This window comes from Trichoderma camerunense, assembly GCF_050948025.1.
Source record: "Trichoderma camerunense strain CBS 138272 chromosome Unknown V8C40scaffold_11, whole genome shotgun sequence".
NCBI lineage: Eukaryota > Fungi > Ascomycota > Sordariomycetes > Hypocreales > Hypocreaceae > Trichoderma > Trichoderma camerunense.
In genome coordinates, this window is record NW_028145359.1 from 931,407 (window position 1) to 956,556 (window position 25,150).

At 51.8% G+C, this 25,150-nt stretch overlaps 6 protein-coding genes across 6 annotated transcripts; 4 read left to right on the plus strand and 2 right to left on the minus strand.

Moving 5' to 3' along the window:
- The first annotated feature begins 6,088 nt into the window (after positions 1-6,088).
- On the plus strand, positions 6,089-8,097 carry V8C40DRAFT_37072 (SANT/Myb-like DNA-binding domain-containing protein). Its single transcript, XM_083222901.1, has 6 exons — positions 6,089-6,436; positions 6,844-7,333; positions 7,427-7,507; positions 7,565-7,648; positions 7,705-7,738; positions 7,807-8,097. Exons 1-6 carry the CDS (start codon positions 6,363-6,365, stop codon positions 7,833-7,835), a joined length of 792 nt encoding a protein of 263 aa, XP_083072174.1. The 5' UTR covers positions 6,089-6,362; the 3' UTR covers positions 7,836-8,097.
- Positions 8,098-9,825: 1,728 nt separating this feature from the next.
- V8C40DRAFT_248202 (ATP-dependent DNA/RNA helicase) lies at positions 9,826-12,276 on the plus strand. Its single transcript, XM_083216486.1, has 5 exons — positions 9,826-10,278; positions 10,358-10,845; positions 10,903-11,279; positions 11,346-11,730; positions 11,800-12,276. Exons 1-5 carry the CDS (start codon positions 9,964-9,966, stop codon positions 12,074-12,076), a joined length of 1,842 nt encoding a protein of 613 aa, XP_083072175.1. The 5' UTR covers positions 9,826-9,963; the 3' UTR covers positions 12,077-12,276.
- Positions 12,277-13,513: 1,237 nt separating this feature from the next.
- On the plus strand, positions 13,514-15,782 carry V8C40DRAFT_37150 (concanavalin A-like lectin/glucanase domain-containing protein). The gene is made up of 3 exons (XM_083222903.1): positions 13,514-14,043; positions 14,137-14,577; positions 14,653-15,782. Exons 1-3 carry the CDS (start codon positions 13,935-13,937, stop codon positions 15,531-15,533), a joined length of 1,431 nt encoding a protein of 476 aa, XP_083072176.1. The 5' UTR covers positions 13,514-13,934; the 3' UTR covers positions 15,534-15,782.
- Positions 15,783-16,460: 678 nt separating this feature from the next.
- Positions 16,461-17,717, plus strand: V8C40DRAFT_37158 (Lactonase, 7-bladed beta-propeller domain-containing protein). The gene has a single exon (XM_083222905.1). The coding sequence runs from the start codon at positions 16,556-16,558 to the stop codon at positions 17,648-17,650; it is 1,095 nt and encodes a 364-aa protein (XP_083072177.1). The 5' UTR covers positions 16,461-16,555; the 3' UTR covers positions 17,651-17,717.
- V8C40DRAFT_37157 (pepsin-like aspartic protease) lies at positions 17,718-20,083 on the minus strand. The gene is made up of 3 exons (XM_083222904.1): positions 19,281-20,083; positions 18,312-19,217; positions 17,718-18,228 (listed from the first exon to the last, which is right to left on the minus strand). The coding sequence occupies exons 1-3, from the start codon at positions 19,804-19,806 to the stop codon at positions 17,786-17,788; spliced, it is 1,875 nt and encodes a 624-aa protein (XP_083072178.1). The 5' UTR covers positions 19,807-20,083; the 3' UTR covers positions 17,718-17,785.
- A 3,015-nt stretch (positions 20,084-23,098) lies between these two features.
- V8C40DRAFT_267018 (uncharacterized protein) lies at positions 23,099-23,920 on the minus strand (the record flags this gene model as incomplete). The annotated part of the gene is made up of 1 exon (XM_083219817.1): positions 23,099-23,920. One exon carries the CDS (start codon positions 23,918-23,920, stop codon positions 23,099-23,101), a length of 822 nt encoding a protein of 273 aa, XP_083072179.1.
- Positions 23,921-25,150: the final 1,230 nt, after the last annotated feature.

Consider the following 25,150-nt stretch of genomic DNA (forward strand, 5'->3'; position numbering starts at 1 on the left):
GGCATCATGCAGCCGCGTTTCAACCCTGCGCTTCGAAACACGCTAGAGGCGACTGGCGAAACCCTCGCATGAAGGCGCCTCTCTTTTTTATCTTTCGTTTCACGTCATTCGCCTGCGTGTGTATGTGTTGTTTTCTCTCATTCTTCGAGTCGCATGAATTTTGAGGCGAGAGAGAAGGACAAGACGGAAAAAGTCAAAAGATGGGCGGAAACAAGGTTGAAAACACACCTGGGGCCAGCCACTCAGACGGAGTGCCGTCGTCCCGGCGCAGGAGTGACGATGGTGGCAAGGGCATGTATGTGTTTTGTTTGGGGCGATGAAAACACCAAGATAGTGGCTGTCCTTATGCTGGCTGATATGCTCACATATGCTCACATGCAGTTATCAATCAAAGCCCCCATCCGGCGGGTGGGCGTCGAGCCGTGTCTCCGAGGCACAGGCATGCTAATGTACTCGTATGTGTGAGCCATATGTATGTGTAGCCGCTGCTTGTATGCATGTACGGATCAAGGCATATCAATGTAGCGTTTCCAAGTTTTTTGCCTTGTCTCTCTGCTGTCTGTCTGTCTGTGTGTTTGTCCCGCCTGTTCCTCATCTCGTGAGACCTGCTTCCCGCCAATGGCCAGACAAAATGCAGCCCAACGCGGGCACAGTCGGGAGACGCTCATTTCAATTCATAGCCATCTCAGGCGCCTCCCTAGGGATGGGATTCTCCGGTTGGCTAACCGAAGCCTTCGCCCGGGAATCGTATGACATGCCGTTCGATCGGCAAAAAAAGAAATATTGAGAATTAAAAGTTATTTTCTCTCTGCCTAGGCATGATAAGAAACTACCAGGCAATATCCAATCACATAATTACCTATGGCTTTTCTTTCTCGTTCTTTCCCTTCCTTTTTCGCCTTCTTTTCGAACGGATGACGCATCATTTTGGCTCAAATTGCATCGCAACTCTAGATTTGCATGTGGAGAGCCAAGAAAGGCTCCCTCTCACTAAGACATTCACTTCCCATTCGATTCTACGCCACTTCCCCGATAAAGATGGCATCATTTAGTACACATCCGAAAAGAATACAATCTGAATCAGATAGAGACATGCCGACGAGGTATTTGCGTAGTCGATAGGGGCTCGCATTTGCTTGTAGGCCGCCCGTGAAAGAGTCTGGATGTCCCTATCGCTTCACCCTCAATGTGATATATCACACAGCTCGCCTGCTGTCATTTTAGCCTCTTGCCGCCTAACGGCAGCTCCTCTGCTCACATTTCGATTTGATTTGACGTGAGCAATCTGCATGTCTCCCATTAAATGTCCATTGCCGGGTAATTGCACGTGTACTTTTTCGCAAATTTGGCACCCGGGCGTGGACACATTCCTCTCCTCGGTACAGTGGAAATGACTCGGTGACGGTGGCTGTGTCGATTCCTCTCACCTCCGGATAGGGTAGATGGATTGGTCTCTGTGAGCCGCCTCATCTCATCCCTTGCCTTGTGCATAACGCGTGCGTGCCTTAATATAGAGCACGAGCAGCAAGATGAGCGTTGAGAGGCTCACAATTCCTGTTGCTTTGGCTTACCCTGCACTGTAATGGGCACCGAGGACGAAGAGAAAAGGGCAGCTCGTATCCATCCTCGAGTCTGTTGGGCCTATCTCACAATCCTATGCTGCCCGTAATGGCAGCTGAGGCGAATTGGCCGGGTAAATTGACCCCCAACGATGATAGGTATCCAGCAGCCTACAGGTGATTGTATGTACGATATGATCAATAGTAAGCCTGAAGTGGTGTTAAAAAGAGATGAAATGCAATGGCACACACCGCCCACCCCTGAGCAGACATCGCATATGAGTACACATTTACACTGTACGCAGCAGGCTCGTCTCTGGCAATAAAGCGGAGGTTGGGAGCGAGATCATCTCAGCACGCCTCTGTTCTGCAGGTTATCAAGCAAAGCTGCTGGTGAGTGGTACAAAGGTCCGACTCCATCGCGAGTTTCTCCATGCGCAGTAACGAGAGCTTCTGTCATCGAAAACACTAGAGCGAATCGGATTATATTCCAATGCAACAGTGGCCACATTAAATGCCAAAAAATGGCATCCTCCACAGGTACAATGTTTGCAAGTCACCCAGGCCGTCAAAGAGGTCCCAGACGCTGGATCTGGACAAGCCATGTAATGTACACATGTAATGTACAGTACAAGGTGGAGCCGCGATGCGATGCGGCCCTAGCCTCGAAGCTCAGCAAAGGTATCGAGTACTTTGCGGCGAGGTATGCGATGGACATGCACAGAGTGTCAGAGTACATGATGCTTGCTTGCACTTGTGCCATGGCATGGCGATTTGCAGTTCGCGCGAGGGAGGTTGCAGGGGGGGAGAGAATTGGAGAGGTTCTGGAAGGACGGGAGCACAAGGTGCATGATGTTCTGGTGATGTGGTTGCTGTTGTTGCGTGCTGTGCTGTGCTGTGATTTGGTGCGACTGAACTGACGATGCCGGCCATATGCCACGGTGCTGGGCATCGAGAGAAGAGGCAGAAGAGGTAGACAGACGGTGCTCGATAAGGCTGGCCTGTTGTCTTGTCTCATTCCCTTCTCTCTCTCCTCTCTGTTCCCTCCTCTCCCCTCCCGGGTTCCCCAGAGAACAAACGAGGCCATGGCGTATCACCAGCCAGCGCTGCTCGACGCTTGTTGACGCACGGCATGGCATTTCACGCATGGCCAGGCTCTTCTCAGGCTGCCATGAAGCACACACACATGTCATGTCCATCCCCGCTTTTCCCGGGCCTGTCTAAGATGAGATTCGTGTCATTCGACAGGGAATGCCTTGGCCGCCTAAGCGAGCGGTGGGAATAGGCAATACTGCTGCTAATACTTGTCGAGCTGTGACTGTGGCTGTAAGTAGGTAGATACGAAATTAACCCTCAGGAAAAGAAAGAGAAATGAGAGAGATAGATTGGCGTCGACGATCCCCGTGGCCGGTTGCGTCATCCGCTAGAAGAAATGTGAGGCGAGCAAGCCAAAAAGAAGCTCGAGAGAAGAAGCAGATGAAAGGGAGTGCGATTGTCGTGCCTGTCCATCGCTGCCGAATACGAAAGCCGTGATCAGCGTTGGGCTGAGCCTTTGGGCCACTTTGGCGGGTGCTGGTGGCAGCAAGATAACTTTTGCCCTCTTTCGCCCTCTCAGCGCCAATTGAACTTGCTCAAGGCGCAAAGAGTGTCTGTCTGCAGCGAGTACGGAGCTGTGATTGATGGCTGGTCTGCATTGTTTCTGTTTCTGCTACTGCAAGGCAATCAATTGGTGCTACCGCCAGCGAAACGACGAGACCCGAAGGCGATGCGCGATGCGATTGCGATCCAATGCGATTTGATGCGATGCGATGCGATACGATGCGCTACTCTGGTGGCAGGTACCGCATACCTGCTGCACCCGTCCGCCTTGCGAGCTTGTCCTCGTACTCCCGAGCTTGTACCGCTTGTACCTCCAGACTGGTCTCGTACCACGTACCCCCGTTGCACTCACCTCCCGCACCAAACCTCACGAACGCCTCCAGCTCGCGCAAGTACCTGTACCTTGTACTCGCGCTGCTGGCCCGCCCATTGGCCCGCAGCCAAGGCACGGCGAAATGAGTGGCTGGTGCAGGAAGGCGCGCGGGCAATCGGAAGGCCAACGCGAGAGCGGATTGCGGCCGTTGATTGGCTGCCGCCGGAGCCCCAGCAGTTCCCAGCCGTTGTCTCTGGCTTCATTTCTTTTTATCGGAAGCTGCTCACCGGAGGCACGAGTACAAAGTACGTACATGGACTAATGCAAGTGCTGTATCAGTACCAGTACCAGTTCCAGTACCAGTACAAACACCAGCGCCGGTACGCGACTGAGCCCGGAGCTCCGTCCCGTGGATTTTGAGTGCCCGTGCCTGTTCCTTGCTGTGATGCTTGTATCTCTATCTCCATCTCTATCAATATACTCGCAATAACGTCAACAGTACAGGGGCTACGGAGCAGAGCCCCCGCGTCGTCTGTCTGTCTGTCCTCGCGGAAGGCACGGTAACGGTACTGCCACTGTACGAGCTGCCTGAAGGATCCATGGGAAGAACCGGCAGGGCAAAAGGTTCATCACGGAGCCTTGCTGTGTGCGTTGCGTGGACACGCCTCAAGGTAGTGGTACTAAGCACCGCTAGCGCTGGCCCGTGCGCCACCCAACCTGCTGCGGTCTCCCGTTACGCACGGTGCGACGACGCTCGACACTCGAAACCGGACACTATGCGCTGTGCGACACTACGGCATGCATCACACAGTGTAATACCCAGTCACAAACCGGCACCTCGCACGGCCACGCCCCTCTGCGCCCCGGCCTCGATGGCGCCACTCGAGATGTGTATCAGTACCCCGCCCAGCCCCCAACTTTGCGTGCGCCAAAAGTATCGGATCCAGGCATCACCACACGCCCCCCTCTAAGTTCTCTTTCTTCTGCTGCGCCCCACCCTTCCTGCCGCCAAGCTTTTCCCGTGCCCTCGTCACTGATCCTGGCCGCTTGCCTCCCTCCCACTTGCCCAGGTCGCGCAACTTCTCTCTCCCCTTCCCCCCTTCCCCCAAAAAAGACCCAGCACCAGCTTGCAGGCCAAAACATCTACCTCGTCCCCCAGAAAAAAAAAACCCAACCGAGTTACTTGGGCTCCAAGTACTCACATCAACGCTTCCACCCCCGAAGCGCCTGGCGACTCGACCTGGCCATTTCCATCGCACGCTTCTGCAACGGTGCTCCACTGGCCTTCAGCTTTCAGCTTCAAACGTCCTGCAGAGGCCCGACCATCGCAGCGCATCGCATCGCATCGCCTCGCATCGTGTGCCCCGAGTAACGAGCGAGTACGTGCCGTGCGTGCTCAAGCAACTTTGCCTGCGTGCCGTCCGTCTCGCGCCCCGGCCCAGCAAAAAAAAAAAAAAAAAACACTCTGCGCAGCCCGCCGAACACGCTACGCTACTTACTCCAACGCATCCAATCCAATCCAGTACACGCTACTGTACCATCTGGCCTCACCTCACCTCAACCCGCTTCAACCACTCGCAGCTCACCCTGGCCGATCCGCGTCCTTTCAGACTCTCCGGAGTACCGACCAGTACCACTGCATCCGTCGGCCTGCGCCAACCAGCTCTCGTACGTGCTTTCTTGCTTCTGCTTCTGCTTTGCCTCGCTTTGCTTTGCTGCCTCTCTGCTGCCTCCCATTTGTTCGTTCTCTCTCAACTTGACTCAGTCGGGCCAAGCCAAGCAAAAACCAACAGCTCGACACCCAAGCACGGCTGAGCCTTGTCAGCACTGCACTGCAACTCCCTCACCCACTCAATCTTTTGCTCGTCCGTTATTCCCAACCCAATTAATCCCTCTTGCTCTCAATTCGCCGTCCGCACCCGTCACAATAGTAACCCAAGCCCACCGTCGCCTCGGCTTCGGATCTGCCCCCCTAGCCAACGCTTTTTCCCTCCCCACCACCACTGCCACAGCCAACTTACCACTGTTTTACACAATCCCATCAGTCCACCAACCCGCGCGCGTCAAGTCTCGGCTTGGCTATTTTTTTTTTGTATCTTTTTTTTTCTTGTCCCTCACCTCTTATTAGGAGGCTCTTCAACCACACCCCCAAAAAGAAACCCACGGCCTTTTCGGTGCCACTGCGGTTACAAGTACTTGTTGATCCAAGTGGTCTTGCACTACTTTGCCGAATTGTGCAACCTGACCCTTTCGGCCCCCAGCTTTGCTCCTTTGGTTGTTCGACCAAGGAAAAAAAAGCCGAGCCAGACTTGTTCCAGTCGGATGCGCTTTAGGCAACATTGACATACATTGCCTTCGCCCGTAAGGACATTCTCTTTCTCTCCCCCCCCTTGCTCCCTCTCGCCGGGCATCCTCACCTTGTGCCTTCGCAACGTCAATCCGTGGTAGCCAAGTTGTCGACGACACTCGTCGGGGATGCTCGTGTGTTCCCATTGTTGATGCTCCTGCGCCTGTACTCAAGCTTCAAGCTGCGTCGCGTCAGTTCCGTTGCAGCCATTGTTGGGAGCTTGACCTTACGCGTGCGCTGCGCGTAAGCTCTCTTTGAGCAAACAACCCCTCTCTTTTGATTTTTCCCCTTCTATTTTTCTTGTGTTTTTATTTTTTTTTTTCTCCTTGGTCCCTTTTCCGGTTGCTGTGCTGCAAGTCGACAGCCTTGCCGGCTCTTGGACGCGCCGCGTGCAACTAGGGCTTGAAGGGAAAAAGAAAGAAAAAAACGCGCGGTTCCTTTCTTGCTGCATCTTGAAATTCTTCTTTGATTCCATCGACAAGCTTATTTAAAAAAAGAGACGAAATCGTTACTGACCTTCATTCGCGTGCGCTATCATCAGATCATGCAGCAGTGGCAAGTCGGCCCCGTGCCGGACTACGTCTACTCCAACTCCCCCCACCCGTCCAACGACATGCAGTAAGTACTCGATCTCCTTGTTCCTGGTACATCGTCTTTCCACCATCTACACCAGGGCCCTCTGTTGTCCGTCACATTGTGCCTCCATCGACCATTTGCCATGTATTCAATGTATATCGTTTGAACTTTCTTTTTTACCCGCTTCTTATTTTTACACCTCTACCCCGTCATGGCATCACCGGCTGGGAGACAAACGAACGCTGTATCACCGTCTGCCTCCTGTTGATACCTTCTATAACTTCGCCCGCTGTGCCTGGCGAAACCATGGCCCTCTCTCCCTCTCCCCGCTTCCCACCCCCGGCCCCATCCAGAGGGAGCCCTTTCCTATACCATGCATAGTTCCATGCCATGCCATGATGATTCCCCTCCCCCGCCAGCGAGTCTGCTAACCGGGGTGCCTCGAACAGTAACCATCCTTACCCGGCCGATATGGCTCGTCGCAACGACCGTATGGAGTTTCCCTACGGCGCTCAGCCTAACATGGCGGCCCAGCAGCAACACCACCCAACTCCAGTCCAGCCGCCCATGAGCGTATCGCAACAGCCCCCGAATGGCCCTCCGTCTCAGCAGCAGACGCCGACTCAGCCCGCGGCCCAGCCGCCCAACGCCCGCTCACGGAAGCGGCCGGCCCAAAACGCTGCGCCCTCACCCGCCACGGCTGCCGCTCCACCTCCCGTTGCCGCCGCCCAGGGTCAGCCTCCTGCGCCAACGCCTCCCGCTCCCCAGGCTGCTCCTCCGCAAGCCCAGCCGACGGCCAACGACAACGCAAACTCGACCGATGCCGCCTCGGGCCCTCCCACCAAGAAGAGCAGGACCAACACGCCGTGGACTCCCCAAGAAGAGCTGCGGTTGAAGCAGATGCGAGATGCCGGAAACAGCTGGGCTGAGATTGCTAAGGTACGTAGCAAATTCTTGACAATGGAGGCAAAGCTTGCCACTGCTGTTGGCTTCACTTGAAGAGAAAGAAAAAAAGCTAATTGAGATTCACAGACCTTCCCTACGCGGACAGAAGGATCCGTGAAGAAGCATTGGTACAAGGACATGCACTATGCTGAGTTTGCCGAGGACGAAGTAAGTCATTTATTCACCCTCAATGTCGATGCCTCATTGATTGATCAGTCTGTTCAGAGTCAGGCGCTGTTGAACGCTATTAAAGAATACGAGAACAACAAGTGGAAAGTCATTGGCCAGAAGGTTGGAAAACCAGCAAAGGTATGACAGCCCCCCTTCTTTTACCCCCCCTTGGATTATATGCTAACTTGGCACAGGCCTGTGAACAGTATGCAAAGGAGCATTTTCCAGGTATGCTTACAGTCTTTGGCCGGTAGGGGTTAACCGCAACGATCGAGGTCCCGCTAACTCGTATGCAGATCTCTTTGGCAACCCCAAGGGGAGATGAACTCCACGTGATTGCTCGCCCGCGCCCCGGCCTGATGAATGCTCCTGATCGGACCGCTCGACGACTGTAATTGATGTACCCAGATGTCGTCTTGTTTTCTAGTTAGGACTCAGGCCCCCGGGATCGCTGTGGAGAGGAATGGGACCAGCTGCCTTTGTTTATTTATTTCGGTCATTTTTTTTATCGTCGCAAGGGTTTCCAGTTTAATAACTCCAGATGCAGATCTCTGAAGAAAAAGCAAGGAACAGTAAGGAGTACGGCCAGGGTTTCCGCTACTTCGTTAATTGGCAAAGCTTGGCTTTTGTCATGACTTCTTCTTTTGTCTTTTTGTCCTTCTTCGCCGACTTTATTTAGTCTCCCGTTCTTCTCTTCTTTTTCTTTTGCCGGTCTTAGAGAGAGAGATGTGTCTATGTCGTTCTTCGTTCGCTGGGTGGGAAATGATTCACTGGACGGTCTTTGTTGGCGTTGGTGGCGGGTTGTAGTCCTCTTGGTCTTGCCTGTGCTCGTTTGAGAGGACTCGAACCATGGCCTGCCATCGTTTGACTAATTGCCCCCTTGTTTTTTTTCCTTTTTACGTCTTGTTTTTCCTTTTGTGTTTTCTGCTCTCTACTTTCAACGATACCTACGGGGATGGTCGAGAGAAGAGCTTTGGTGGGTTGGGTGTTCTTGAGGACTTACTGGGACAGGCCACGGAGTCGACGATGATGGGGTTTACTCAGGCTCAGTTTGTCCTAGAGGCGTGGAATGCTGGAGGATTTCAACTGCTCCTAGCCTAGAGCTGGGGATGCAAAGACTGTCGCTGATAAGAGGCATAGCTATACCCGAATAACACAATTCCCCCCCTCCTCCCCGTTTCTCTCTCTCCATCTCTACTTTTTGTACGAAGTATCTATTTTAATATGAAATTCACTGCGTTTGGCAGCTGGTGAATGATGCCTCGCAACGAGGAACAATACATGTGTATGACTGGCAAGGTACGGTTTGCGTAGAGGAGACGAGGGAGCTTACCTGGTACAAGTACTCAATACTTCTGATGATGGAGCTGCGAGGTTGTACCTGGGGGCCCCATCTAGACGGTAAAAGCGACTAGAGGAGACACCTGCTGGAAGTACAGTATTAGTGGCCTCACTTGTCCCAGTTTGGCGATGCAAGTTTGTGTACTTGTAGAAAAAGAATGTTTAGTCTGGCTGGTTTGCATCCGTAGTTGCAGGGCCGGTACCCCGGAGCTGGGTACCGGGTAGTGCGGCGCCACAGGTGCTGGCATTGTTCCCTTGATGTATCACGACCAAGCCAGGTACGGTATCTGTCAAGACGGGGATGGGGATGGAATGCTACGTTGACCCAAGGCAAAGTGAGGCGGTGTGAAAATGAATGAACAAAACTTGCACATGTGCAATATGTGCAATACGCTGCTGCACATATCAAGGCGGCAGACAGTTACACTGTCATGTCAGTGTCCTCACCGTCTTTGCTCGGAGGCGGAAAGATATTGTGTGTACAACTGAGATACGCCCACAGAGGGTTACAAGAGTTACAAGACACTGGGATGGGAATGCAAAGAAACGAACCGGCCCTTGGAGGCGTTTCAGATCGGAAATCATGGCCGGCCCTTGCCGCCTTCAGCCCTACGGGCCCCCAGATTGAGATGCAAGTTTGACGGGGACCTGGTCCAAATGTATGGATACTTGGGACGCTTTTGAGGGAGCGAAAGGAGGAACTTGGGCGAGGTATCGTGTACGAAGAGGGACCTGTGCGGTACGTACACGGCCGGTGCGAAGGTAAGCGCTAGCAAGCAGTCAAAACGTCGCTGTCGAGAAATCGAGGTTCATGCGCTGGCCCCACTGGCAGGTACTTTCCAGCAGGTACCTACAGGCGCTACAGGTACTTGGCTCGTGCTGGGCTAGGGGTGGTTTTTCCTGCTCCGTTGTGCAGTACAGGAGGTACATTAGGCCCAGTAGGGGAGCTTGGGGCGATAAGATAAGGCGTGGGAATTTTTTTCTTTTTTTCTTTTTTTGGAGCGATAAGACACGATAAAGTAGCATCACTGCGTTTTTGCATCGACCATAACCGCTCGCATCTATTCAACACTCACTCCATTCACTCCATTGGACGACGTTTGAGTGCCATCATGAAGCGGAAGCTCAACGAAAACGACGTGCCCACCTCGGCTGAGCCCGAAGCCGACACACAGATGGCCAACGCCGAGACCACGACAACGACGGCGACACCAGAGGAAGAGGCGACGTTTGCAGACCTCGGACTGGATGCCAGGCTGGTGCAGGCCGTTGCACAGCAGAAGTTCTTGAAGCCGACGCTGGTCCAGCGAAAGGCCATTCCATTGGCGCTGGACGGCAAGGATGTGCTGTGCAAGGCGAAGACTGGGTCTGGCAAGACGGCGGCGTATGTGCTGCCTGTGCTGGCTGGCATTTTGAAGAAGAAGAGTGTATGTTGGCTTGTAACCATGGAATAATACTGATTGTTCTCTTTGGATCTTGAAACTAATTCGTTGGGGCTTTGTTTAGGTGGATTCTACCGCTGCTACGACGGCCTTGATATTGGTTCCTACTCGAGAGCTTGCCGACCAAGTCTTCAAGTCGATTGAACTGTTTTCCGCCTTTTGCGCAAAGGACGTCCGGGCTGTCAAGCTGACGGACAAGCTCACCGACGCAGTGCAGCGGTCTCTGCTGTCGACGTGCCCGGATATCGTCATCTCCACGCCCGCACGAGCATGGCACAATGTCAATGGCAATTCGTCGGCCCTGGCTCTGGATAAGCTGTCCTATCTGGTTCTGGACGAGGCGGATCTTCTCTTGTCGTACGGATATAGCGAGGACCTTGAGAGCCTGTCGTGGTCTATTCCTAAGGGCATTCAGACCATTATGATGAGCGCCACGCTGACGACTGAGGTGGATTCTTTGAAGAAGATTTTTTACCGCGATCAGCAGCCTACGTTGTTGGATCTGGAGGAGCCGGATGCAGAGGGCGAGGGAGTCACGCAGCTCGTGACCAAGTGAGTTTCTCTGAAATTGCTTCCTTTTGTCAAAGTTTGTGCTGACATGCGTTGTAGGTGTGGTGAGGACGAAAAGTTCCTGTTAATCTACGTCATCTTTAAGCTGCAGCTGGTAAAGGGCAAGTGTATCATTTTCGTTGCCGACATTGACCGATGCTACCGCCTGAAGCTCTATTTCGAGCAGTTTGGCATCCGAAGCTGTATCTTGAATTCGGAGTTGCCTGTCAACTCGAGAATCCACGTGGTGGAAGAGTTCAACCGCAACGTCTACGACATCATCATCGCCTCTGACGAGAAGGAGGTTCTTGGCAACGAAGAGAAGGCCGAGGAGGAGCAGGATGAGGAAGAAAATGAGGGCGAGTTAAAAGAAGAGTCTCGACCTAAGAAGAAGCGGAAGGCTGCCAAGGGAGATGTGGAATATGGCGTGTCTCGAGGTATGAATATTGATAGACCTTGCTGGGGAAACTTGAGAACATGTTTACTGATTTAATTGATTCTAGGTATTGATTTCAAAAACGTCGCCGCCGTGATCAACTTTGATCTCCCCACATCCGCGTCGTCTTACACACACAGAATAGGCCGCACGGCACGAGCCGGACGAGCGGGCATGGCACTGTCATTCGTCGTCCCCCAGGATCTCTACCGCAAACACATCCACACATCCATTGCCAGCTCGGAGAAGGACGAGAAGATTTTGGCGAGAATCACGAAGCAGCAGGCAAAGAAGGGCAAGGAGATTAAGCCGTACAACTTCAACAAGGACCAGGTCGACGCTTTTAGGTACCGTATGAACGATGCGCTGCGTGCGGTGACCAAGGTGGCGATCCGAGAGGCACGGACGAGAGAGCTGCGTCAGGAGCTGTTGAAGAGCGAGAAGCTCAAGAGGTACGAATGATTGGACCACGCTTGCTTACAGATTTGATTCTCGATGATGCTAACTTAACTGCCGTGTAGATACTTTGAAGAGAATCCGTCAGAGATGAACCACCTTCGCCACGACGGCGAATTGAGAACGGCTAGACAGCAGGCTCATCTGAAGCACGTGCCGGACTATCTCCTGCCCAAGGAAGGACGACAGGCGCTGACGGCCGGAGACATTGGGTTTGTGCCGCTCAAGAAGTTTGATAGGCGCGCGGGGACTAAGCGGAAGGGCGGGAAGCGGAGCGCAAAGGCTGGGGTGCGCAAGGGTGATCCCTTGAAGACTTTCAAGGCGAGACGGAAGACGAAATAAAACTATTTGGAGGGCTTTGATGAAGTGGTTTCTTTCTTTTTCCTTCTTCTTACTGGGGTTGATATGGAGCGATGCTGAGGGTGGTTTTAAAACGTGTTGGCATTGGCATGGGAGAGGGGGTTTTGTCATAAAAATAATGCATGTACTTTGTTTCTCTTCCTTACTTGAGAATAGCATAATGCGCACTGACTATTTTGTTATTCTTATTTTTATCATTGCATTATGTGACTCGCATGGCAAGGGATGGCATGGCGATTGAGACCCAGACCCAGGCGGTGTCCAATTGTCTTAAGCGATGCGGGATAGCGAGCACGGGGAACACGAGCGATGGCTTGCCGATCGCGATGATCGAGAACATGGGGTAATAAAAGGAGGACTTTGGCTCAGTTTAGTAGAGCATGCTAATTCAAGACCATTCATTTTTTAGATGCAGACGTTGGACGGCTAATTTAGTCCGTATGTAGCACGAAAAAAATAGGCAGCTGATGCGGAGCAATTCGAATGGATGACAGACAGTCTTTTCATGCTGTGTAAGTTGCCTGTCAAATGTCTTTTGTTTGTCTTGTCTTTGTCTGTCCGGATATTTTTGCCGGAGCCTGCAGTATGACCTACCTTAGTCTCCCCCTGCAAAATGCAAAGTGCAGAGTGCACCCAAGTTTAGTATGTAAAAAGTTCACCAAAGCTCGTATTTGAGATGGAGAAAACAGTCCGTCCGCGGGTGCGGCTGGCTATCTTAGCTAACAGGTTTTTTTTTCTGGTTGATTTCTTTTGCTAGAAGTTGATTAGCTTGGCAAGCTTGGGATGGGGGAGGGGTCCACACGCACCTCGTGTCTGGAGACCCGTTTTGGGTTCTTGTTCTTTTTTTGGGAATCGGCATCGGGGGGATTTAAATTCAATCTTGTGAATTGGTTTGGGTTTGAAGGGGGGGATTTACATTGAGTTGAGTTGATTTGTGAAGGAAGAGGATTGAAGGGAAGAGGAGTGTTTGTCTTAGTGATGATGATGGCTTCGTACATGTAGACTTACATCTGCAGTACTTGTACTTGCTTGATGCTTGCTCGTGGCTGTAAAAGGCTGGAGCGGGATTCGCCTATGCCATGTGCTGATTGTTCCCCTGATGGGTGGCGTGGTGGCGTATGGGGATGGTTTGGCGGCTGAAAGTCAGAGCAGAGCAGAGCAGTCGAGATGGATGAAGGCGGAAGTTGAGTTGAATAAGAGATCAGAGATGAGATATCCTGACAACGGAATCAATGAAATGCACGTTAGATGGGACTGAGTATCTGGAAGAATACTTGAACTCACTGCAGGCAATGACAGGCCTATTCATAGCCCGCAGCGGAGGGCGACCTGCCTGTTCAGGGACAGATGAGTCGCCGTGGCCCAAGCTCTGCTAGGGGGGAAAACCAGAAGCCCGACTCCAGTCCAGTGCTAGTTGAGACTTGCTGCAGGCCCTCCACTCCATACTAATATCTCGCCCCCAGCGCCCATCACCAAAAACTGCATTCCTCTCCTCCTTGCCGCTCCAAACGACAACAAACAACGACTCTCGCTTCCGTGTTTCTCGTTTTTTTTTTGCGTCCCCCGAGCAGTGCGTCACTCGTTCATCGCACGCTTCAAGGGATTCGCATCCTCGGCCCTGTTTTAGTTTCTTCTCTTATACTTTCGCGAGCTCCAACACTTAAAAATTCGAATCGCTGTGCGCACGCGCATAAATTGAACCCTTCCAATCGCTCAATTTAATTTTTCGAAGTTGAACCCCGTTACACGACACCCTGTCCTTCGATTAATCCCGATATCGCTTCTCGCTTCTCAAACGGTGCCCGGTTCAATTTCGTATTCGAAGATACAAGAAAGAAACATGTTGCGTTCCGTTGCGATTGCTGCGCTTTTGGGCGCTGGGTCGGCTGCTGCGGCGACGACTTGCTCCCTTACCAACAAGTGCCCTGAAGACGCGCCTTGCTGCTCCCGTATGTGCAATTGCTGATTCTTCATTCTGTTACATGATTTTCTCCTTCTCTTGTTCTGGATTTTCGGGCTGACGAAATTGTTCTTGTGTCTAGAATATGGCGAGTGTGGTGTTGGCGCCTACTGCCTCGGCGGCTGCGATCCCCGAATGTCCTTTTCGCTCGACGCCTGCACGCCCGCGCCCGTGTGCAAGTCCAAGACGATGACCTTTGACAAGGACCTCAGCAGCATCGCCGACATTAGCGATTACCTCGGCGACCCGTCCACGGCCGACTGGATGGCCCAGGGAGAGCCCGCGTACTTTGACGGCAACGTGCTGCTGACCATGCCCAAGAACAGCGTCGGAACTGTGCTGGCGACGACCGAGTACATGTGGTATGGCAATGTCAAGGCCAAGTTCAAGACGAGCCGTGGCAGGGGTGTGGTGACTGCTTTCATCCTGCTGTCTGATGTCAAGGACGAGATTGATTATGAGTTTGTCGGTGTTGATCTGGGCACTGCGCAGACCAACTGGTACTTCCAGGGCATCCCCGACTGTGAGTTTCTTCCTTCCTAGAGACGGTGTATTGTGATGGCTACCATTGAATCAATGCTGATAATGTGACTCATAGACAACAACTCTGGCAACATTACCAAGCTCTCCGACACCTTCAACAACTACCACACCTACGAGATCAACTGGACCCCTGATCAGATCCAGTGGCTTGTCGATGGCCAGGTTGGCCGTACCGTCAACCGCAAGGATCACTGGAACGCCACCTCCAACCAGTGGTCATTCCCCCAGACCCCCGCCCGTGTCCAAATCTCCATCTGGCCCGGTGGTCTCGCCAGCAACGCCCAGGGAACCATTGACTGGGCCGGTGGTGAGATTGACTGGAACGCTGAGGACATCCAGAAGAACGGCTACTTTTACGCCACCTTTGAGTCCGTCGAGGTCTCCTGCTACAAGGCCACTGGTGAGCTCGGCAGCAGCTCCGGCGTCAGCTACACCTACGACAACATCCGGGCCACCAACGACACCGTCGTCAACGGCAACAAGCGCACCAACCTGGCCACCTTGGAGGGCACTGGTCTCGACATGGACGCCGGCAAGCAGGATTCGTCGTCGTCGTCGTCGGCCGCACCCTCGGGAACCGCCTCCAAGTCTGCCAGCAAGCCCAAGAACACCCAGGCCTCGATCCCCGGCGGAAGCAACGGCTCTTCCGGCACCGTCCCCGGCGGCGATAACTCTGGCGACAACGGAAGCTCTGGTGGATCTAGCGGCGGTAGCAGCGGAGGCAGCTCTGGTGGCAGCAGTGGAGGCTCCGACGGCAGCTCTGGTGGCAGCGCCCCTGCTGATACTTCTGGCTGCTCGACTTCCAGCTTCAACCAGGACTGCGGCAGCAGCAGCGACTCCAGCGGCAGCAAGAGCGGCAACAAGAACGCCGGATCAAAGACTGGCGTCAGTGCCCTGGCAGTGGGCCTGGCCGGTGCTGCTCTGTGTTTGATTTGAGTCGAGTTGGATAGTCTGATGGCTTTTGACTTGGTTCTTTTTTGGGTTAATTTTTGTTGAAATTTTTTGCGGGCTTCATATTTTCTCCCCCAGCTTCTATACGCCTCATACTCTTGGTGTTTTGAATGTGTTTTATGCATAGTTGAGAATAGTGCCGCCCTTGAACGGTTGGACAGATGTGCGAAATGATAATGAATGGAAGGGGGCGGGGAGGCCTTAATTTGGATGTATTTAGGAGAGGTTGAAGTTGTATTTAGGGGGTCAGATTTGACTGATTACTGTCTCATACTTGTGCTTGCTTATTGGTTTGTGCTGTGCTGGAGACGTAATATCACTGTATTCTGTTTGGCTGTCTATTTCTAGGTGCCGTAAGAAACAATGACGCCTCTTGTTCTATTTCACACGGGATTGCTTGAACTGGTTGGTGCGATTCGTGAGTTTTGACGGTATCATTGATTTGGGGATGACTCAAGTGGCGTTTGTCATTCACATGCAGCATGTGGAGCGTACGTTACATGAGATTCAAACGCAGCATATTAACCTATATAGAAGATGCACGATACATGCAATGCTCATGCTACGTTGTCTTGGCCTCTGTTAGCACAAAAGATAGACAGGCTACACGCGATATAAAACGCCGTGTCGTGACCCCCACACAGATCTATTTAATCAATCTTGCATCGAGAAACTATCCCCGCTGTTTGAAAAGGCGTCCCCTGGAGAAAGTTTTGTCATTGCCTTTTTTCTTCTTCTATTACTACTTTTCATTGAGAGGTTGCTTTTTCCTTTTGTTGCGAGCTGTGTGTCTTGTTTGGAAGGAATTGAATGTGTGACGGGATCGGCGATTGTCTTAGAGTCTGACCTCATTGTGATTGATTTGTGCGAGCTTGTGCTTGTCATATTCCCCCACCTATTTCGACAAACTTCCCTTTCAAACCGACATTTTCTAATTGACTCTTCTGAGCGCTATACAATTACACATATATTGCGGATAACAAACTCTCATAAGGACTCTTACAATCATGTCTCGCCGTCTGCTTATTGCTCGTCCGGGGCACATCTACCTCGCAACTTACACCTCCGCCTCAGCAACCATCACAATCGACCTCGACGAGCCGTTTCCAGGCAATCCCTCTTGGTTCGCCATCTCTCCAACAGACCCTCATTTATTATACACTTTCGATGAAGGTGGTTCGACGACGTATGCTTTTCGTCTGGATCTCTCGGCAAACACATTGACAAAAGTCGCTCAATTGGAAGATGGCAGCAACGGCGTGTGTCATTTAGCTTTTAACAAAGAGGGGACGATTTTGGTTGGCACGTCTTGGGCTGAAGGCACAATCGATATATGGAACACGGAATGTTCAACTCCCGAACTCATCACGACGATTCAGTCGAAAGACCCCGTGGTCGACGCTGGTAGAGTCGCGCGCGCTCACGAAGCTGTTCTCGACCCCACAGGTCGCTTTTTCGTTGTAAATGATCTCGGCACAGATTCGATCCTCGTGCTCGACGCGCTGCGGCCAGACGTTCCGGTAGTGAGGCGCGTCGCCGTGCCGTCTGGCTCGGGGCCTCGACACGGCGTGTTTTATCCCGCCGGGGAGGGAAAACCAGCGACGCACTACTTTTTGCTCTGCGAGACGAGTAATCGTGTCGAAGTGTTTAAACTAAAGTACACAGAGGTGGATATCGAGTTTACGGCCACGGGGAGCTATTCTACGTTTTTGGATGAGGAGATGGGTGCGTTTGCTGCGGCGGGTGAGATTGCGCTTTCGAAGGATGGTGGGCATGTATATACGTCGAATCGGTTGATGACGACGCCGACGGAGACGATTGCTCACTTTCGGGTGAAGCCTGAGGGTGATGATGGGGGGTTGGAGTTGGAGTTGGTGGGGGAGACGTCGACGCAGGGGAAACATCCGCGGATGTTTAGTTTGAGCAGGAATGGGAACGAGTTGTTTGTTGGGAATCAGGAGGGTGAGTGGGCGGTTGTGGTGTTGAGGAGGAAGGAAGATGGGACGTTGGAGGAGAAGCCTGTTGCGGGGGTTTTGATGGAGGATATTGTGAAAGGAGAAGGGGATGAGAGAGGGCCAATGTTTGTGTTGGAGGTTGTGTAGTAGGTTAAGAAAGGGATCGATGTATATATATTCATCTATATGAACGCTACATGTTTGTCTGGGTATGGCAGTCTATACGATATTATACTAAGGTTCACTTCAAATTTCTTCCATCTCCTGAAATCAAGCTTCTCTCTAAAATAACAACACGCCCATCGCTGCAAACACCATGCTGATGGCGAAGCCGTGGACACCCATCTTGCCAGCACCGTTCTTATCGCCGCTCTGCGCACTCTCCGCATCAGCACCATTCGTAGCACTGCTCTTCGCAGTGTTAGCAGCCGTAGTCGAAGCAGCCTCCGACGAGGGCGCACTAGTATGCGATGCCGTCGTGGAAGAAGGGGGCTGGACGGTTGACGAGGCGGGAGTGGTTGTAGAGGAAGCTGCCTTGGAAGCGGTCTTGGAGGGGGTAGACGAGGATGACGATTGAGAGGGAGAGGAAGGCTCTTCGCTTCCGTTGGTGTTGCATGTGCCCTCGAGGTCTTGGAGAGAGGAGGTGGATGTGATGGTCTTTACGCTGGTGCCGCAGTTGACGTAGGGGGCGAGATGGACCATGCTGCCTGTGAGGTCGAACACGGCTGCATATTTTCCATTAGTCTGTGTTTTATATAGAGGTATCGTTGACATATATATATCAAGTTAGGGGCAATATAAAACTTACCGTATGCAGACCGCAAAAAGGTATCGCCAAGCAGCGCAAACTGCGTGCTCCCCATCATCCCCAGATAACAATGCGGCGGCAGCGAAGACACAGACCGAATCATCTCGCTGTAAGGAACCTTGATCGTGACCCCATCGAATTCGAAATCAATGGTTCCTGGCTCGTTGATAAGACTGCAGTCCACAATGGCAAATCCACTGTCGTCAGTGCCCGTCGATCCAAGACTGTCCGCAATCTCGTTCACCAGGGATTGCGGCAAGAGAGTTAGGGTCGAACCGCTGTCGAGGAAGACGGTCATCTTGGTGTTGGCGAAAGTGGTCGATTTGCCCGTCGGTGGTGAGAGCGAAATCGAGTTCATGTCGACCCAGTAGCGAGCAACTCCATCAGGAGAATCGTCCGCGGGGACAATCGGCAGATGAGCCAGCTTACCACTGAATTTCCCCGTATCAACACCGCCAAAGATGATGACGCCCTCCTCCTCCGTCTTGCTACCCAGCGCCAAACTAAACGCCTTTGTCTTGGTAACACCCTGCTTGGCCAACTCGTCGATAAAGTTCGGATACAGCGTGTTGACGCCCTCGCCAGCGCCGATGCCGAGAATACCCGAGAACTCATCAACGCTGGCGTCAGCAACACCAAACTGGACGTCCTTCATGGTGGCGGAGCCGGGGAGGGCGATGCTATCCTGGACGTACGAGACGTTTGCGCTGCCGATGCCGTAGCGCAGCTGGGCGGCGCTGCCGGTGACGAAGGAGGTGGACGAGGACTTGGGGTCGTAGAAGCCGATGGCGCGGCAGAAGCGCTGGTCGGAGGTTTGGACGTTGGAGCAGTCGGGGTTGACCCAGAGCTCGAAGGAGCCGGTGTCGATTTGGGCGTAGACGGTCTGGGGAGGAGTTCCAATGTTGACTGTTTATATACCTGTATATTAGCAGCTATATCAAGAGTGATCTTGGGATATGAGTTACTTACGTTGAGCGTAGTACGAGACATCGGAGCGGTTCTCGACCTGGACTTCTACGGCTCGCTTATCCAAAGTCCCGCGGTGGGCGTGGATGATGGGCAACGTAATAGTTCCCGAAGGAATATCTTCGACCGGCAGCTTGCGCTTCTCGTTAAAGGGGAGAATGTGGAAAGGCTTGTCTTCTTCATCCTCGCTTCTCCGCTGAGGCACGGGAAGAGTGATTCTGCCATCCGCACCGTCATCGTCCTCAAGAATCTTGCGCTTGCTGGGATTCGGGTACGGCAGGATATGCCATGGCTTGTCCTCCTCTTCCCGGCTTTCGACGTCTCGTTTGCTTGAGTAAGGGAACGGCAGGATGTGAAACGGCTTGTCCTCCTCCTCGGCCTTTACGTCTACTCCTCGGGCTGTTAAATGTGAAGCCGGAGGGACCGGTAGAGTGATTGTGTTGCCGACGTCTTCCGGCTCAAAGGCATGCTTTGGCCGTGCCTGAGCCAGCACGGCTAGAGAAAGGACGAGAAATTGTGAAATGGCCATGATGTGTATTTCAATGATTGTTGTCTTGTATAAACCGTATGCGTTTGTACTCGTATATATGCGTGCGTATATGTGTAGATGCGTATATATTAACAGAACCAGATATTAGAGAATGATAATGAAGGACAAAATCGCAATAAAAAAACAGCCGTCAAGGCCGTCGCGTTAAACAAAATGAGAAGCCAGCTCCCGAAAGGAAAAGAATGATTGAGGATGGAAGCTTCGCGACAGAGTCAAAAAGAAAAAAGAAAGAGGTTTAAAAAGAGGGAAGCATTACTCGGCTACATGTACAGATGAAATTGTAGGACGCAAAAGAAAAAACGAAACAAGAAAATCGCATCTGGGATGACGGAGCCGGGGTTAGAGGCTTGTTGTGAAAATGGGGACCAGGATGAGTTATTATTAGTGCGGCTCCAACGTTTACTGGATAGACGCTCTACTGTACAACTTTCAGCTAACTGGGATAGGGATTTGAAGCTATTCGATATTAACTGGAGACTGGATCCAAAGACATGGTTGCGTGAACCAGTGAATCTTGGCTGTCGTGAGCTAAGTCTAGCGCTCCTTCAACGGTGCGGTCAAGGGACACGCGGCTGAAGAAAGAGCTGTCATATTCACTATTTGCTCTGTTTTCTCTCTTTCGTTTGGCTGGATTTTTGCTACTTGGAGGCGATTAGGAGGCCTGCGGGGTTTGAAGTTTTGCAGGGGCGGTTGAGATGGTGAAACGCGAAGCGTCGAGGGTTCCGTTCTGGGGCTCAAACACGGAGGAAGAGCTGGATGAACGCGTGGCTGAAGGTTGCTTGAAGTGCCGACGAGGCCGATCATGGTTGGTTGGCTTGAAGATATCTTTAGCGGAGGTTCTTCTTCACTATTCTTTTTGAATCATCTCTTGGGGTTTAGTTATGGCTGTGATTGATATTGTTGAAGCTTCGGTTGACTGCCCTGACTCGTGGAGACGGGCCAAGAAAGTCCGGCGCCCCTGGTTCATCTTCTAGCAAGGCTATCCATCTCACCTATTGCAACGACACACCGTCCTGCCAAGCGTGCCTTGACGGCCCTGGAAATGAAAGATTGGCACGGCGGATGGACTAGCCTGTACCTTATCTGCCACCGGGAGGGCCATCTGCCGGGTCATTTGGACTAGGGCGCTTACATGTATGCACTCCGTGTCTGTGTGCGTGCAGTAGAGGCTTCAACTATGGCTGCAGGCGAGAAAAAGAGTATAGCAAGCACTCCTTATTGTCTGTATCAATGCGGATTTATCACAAAAAGAAGTTGGTAAAAGGATGAGAATCCATACGAGGGTGAGTCTGATTAGGCGCCCAAATACCCCATGGAGTTCAATAACACACGACTTTCAAATTCCCGTCCTGTGTTACTCATACTCATTCTGTCTGTCGCATTGTGCATACATACATGTGCTTGCTGTATATGCGGTGTCACCTCAATTCAGCCGATATCAAGCAAAAAGAGAGCCCAATTCACTCCCAACCATTCTATCCATACATGTGCATCACATACACTCTCGATCACCACTCGCAAACCTCGTCCCCAAATGCTGCCCGATCGTTCGCGCCGACAAATTTGACACACGCAGTTTGTAAATGGAAAAAAGTAAAAGGAAAAAAAGGCGATATCGCTGCACCCCCCTTGCTGGAATTGGTCGAATCAGGACTGGATGAAGGCATGTTGATGCGTTGTCCTGCGTCTTAAGCGGCCACCCCGCAGTGTCGTGTCCTGCGAGAAGAGCAAAATGCTTCACTGTTTGCCGCTTTTGGAGTCATGGTACCTTTTTGAAGACCCTTTCTATTCCTTCTATTATCGTATTAGTCGCCTCTTCCGTTGATAGCAGTGTGGCATGGCATGGCGCAGGGTGGTTGATGTGTTGGCCGTGATGCGTGTTAGTGAAGCCCTTTTCTCCCCTTGTAGCACATGCAAGAGTCTTCCATCCTTGACGATCACCACATCAAAGAGTGATACTCGGTGCGATATGCCGTCCATGTGTCGACGATATCCCTCTCAATTGGACATTTTGCTCCAAACGAGCCTTTTAATCGCCAATCAGACGTAAACAGACACTTACTTATCCCAGTCTTTCTCTCCTCTCCTCTGCATGATGCATTGTCTCCCCATCAAAATCACCGCATCACTCTATCCTATCGTATGCCATCGTCCGTCTCAGTCAAATGGCAATCTGATTGGTCGTTTAATAGCAAAATGCCACTCGTGATGGATACCCCCTACTTGCATGCATGCACTTACATGCCGTACCAGCTTTTCTCGCCTTCTAACTCGTCCGGCTGGCCCGCAGGAACAACGACGGCCCTTTGCGTGTAGAAGCTGCATATGCATCGTCTGTACGATGGACTATCTCGGTCGGAGCTGGATGAAATGCGTGTGCAACACTGGCCAATCTGAATGCCTCGTGCTGTGATGGGGGGAAGGTCTCCAGTGACCTATATAATGCGTTATGCAGTGCCAATGTGCAGCAGTATATTCTATCCAGACCATTGATTCACCTCTACATACTTCGTTACATCTTTTTTATACTCATCTGTGTCTGTTTACCCATTCAAAAAGACAGCTCGCATGTATATCCCTCCATACCCAGCCAAGCTTGAGGCGCTGCGGCGCCATGGACCAACAGATGGATACACTCAATGGATACGGCATCAATTTGCAACCATCTTAGTCGTAATAAAGTCCACAAGCTCTATCAAACAGGGAATTTCCTTGATACAACGGCGTTCAAGTTCTGCCGCCCACACCAACCTCATCATCGGCCTCGTCGTCGGCTTTACCGTCGCAGCCTTCCTCATCGGCGTCGCAATTTTCCTCTGCTGCTACGGAGATTCCATCAGGTTCTCGAAGAAGAAGCACAGGCACAGACGCCGGTCGACGAGTAGCAAAGGATCGAGAAACTCGAAGCACTCACGGGAGGCGGAGCATGCTGAGGGAGCGCCAGAAGGCGGAGAGCGGGCGTGATTTCATCATATGGCATCGAATAGGCGTTGTGATTTCTTTTTACCAAAATCTTTCTATGATCTTATGTTTTTCTTTGCACGACTTGGGCGGACTGAGAGCGTTTGACAATTTCGAGACTGCGGTTAGATATACGAGGCTTTTGACGAATTATGATGATGGATTGGACAAATTGCTCATTGTTTCACTTGATGCTTTTATTCGGATCACAGAACGAATACCATTACTCTATACTATGCCCTTTTACATGAATCCTATTGCATCACAATATTTCGTCCGTTTAATGTAGTCTCTGACCCGTCCCAAATCCTCAATGAACTGTCACGCGCTTATGACGATGACAGCGGCGGTGTCGATGATGATGATGATGATGATGATGATGCTTCTTTCGCCTCTCTCTCGACTCTTCCTCGTGGCGTGCTGCCCCTTGTTGATCAACATTTACATCAGCACGACTATTCACTCGGACGGGCTCGTTCGGTAGCGGGATATCGAGACCGTTGAGAATGGCTTCCAAGTCTGCACGAGTGGCATCTGGGATTCCAGGGGAAAGAGGGCTTATGAGCTCCTCAAACTCGGCAATGGGGTCTCGGGGAAGGAGGATTTGATGGGTGCGGTGAAAGCGGTGATGGCTGTGACGATGACGATGGTGGCCGTGGCTGTTCTGACGGGAATGGCCGTGAATATCAGGGCCGTCATTGTGATCAGGGCAGTCTAGGATATGGTCGCCTTCATGGATATGATCATGGTAGTGATCTCCGTGGAAATGCTTGTCATCATGCTGATGGTGATGGATTGATAGGGGAACCTTTGGCAGCGGAGGGTTTTGTTCGGTTTGCGTACTACCATCCTGTCTTTGCTGCGCCTGCTTCTTCTCAGCTGTGACGTGACTGACTTGATTCTCGCAACGGTGAGAGTTTTGCCGGCGATGCTTCTTGTGCCGGTCATGTTGGCGCCAGCACCAACAGTAGATGAGAGCAGCAATGATGACTGCGATGAGAGTGAGACCAACAGCTAGGCCAATGGCTGCAGAGGACGACATTTCGCCGTCATGAAAGTCACGAGAGTGGTGGTTGTGAGGCGGTTGATGATGGTTATGGAGGCAAGGCATGTTGAAGATGGGGAAGATCATGGTGAAGCCTTGCGTGTATTCAGGATCATCAAACACTGGCTGACAATGTCCTGTCTGTTTTAATTCTACAAAAAGTCTACGAATTAATTCACTACGAAGCAGATGGTTCATTTTATACACCTATTTGACGAAGTTTGCTAGTTCAGAGGAAGGTTATGATACTGCGCCAAGTATTGGCTCGTCGTTGCTCCTCAGCCTGGTTTGGCATGAACGAGCAGCTACCCTCACCGTTTTTTTGATACGAAACGGTTTGCTCCTTCGATAAGCGATGAAGGGTTATTCGAGTAAATCTGTTGGCGCGAATGGTCTCTGCTCATGGTTTTGCTTCGGTTGTTCAGGAGATGGAGGCCTGACAAACAGTCTGGGCGAGAGATGAGTTTGCCATATTTGAGGCGCCCTGACGGCTTCTATCAAACCTGTGAGATGACAATTCCACGTTTGTAAAAGGATGAAAACGTGTCTCATCGGGAAAAACAGTCCTGAGGTGACCAAGTGCTGCAGTGACGAGACGAAGGAAGTGTATCGTGTGAGGTGCCTGATGCGGTGAGAGAAAGAGAAGGCTTCTAGAATAGGGCAAGAGGGTCAGATTTTGGTATGACTGCGATGTACATCTTGCCACAGTTAAGAGTGTGTGCCTGGTTGATTGTCAAATAGAGTTGGACGACTACAAACACAAGCTTCGCGGGATGCCTCTTTTTGTCTTACGGCCACGAGGGCTAGGCAGTCCCACAGAGGAGACGCCAAACATGATCCCGGCTTATGAGTTGCCCGCCTAGCCGTGATCCGAGACAAAAGAGGATGAATCATCAAGAATCGTCATTATAATTTATTGTACTGTAGTCTTGATAGTGGTTGAGATCATGATGATCATAACTTACATGCACTCGGAAGAATCCGAAGCAGTTAGCAGGGCGGCCAATCTATTAACCGATGACGCAAAGCCGGTCTCGTAATTCGGCATGTCTCTGGGCAAAGCAGAATGGCAAGTCTTTCCGTTCCCGCTTTCTGGCGGAGGTACCTCGATGTAACCGGGCCAATGCGTGGGGTAGAGAACGGAGCAGGAGAATAGCAGAGAATAGCGGAGAATTGTAGTGATTGGGGTCCAATTCTGGGTCAATATTGGGGTATGGAGAGAAGAGGGGATACTTGGATGGTACATGGAGACACTCCAACTTAGACCCGGTACGGCTGAAGGTGGTTTGGCCATTCTGCAGCCATCAGGGTTCTAGC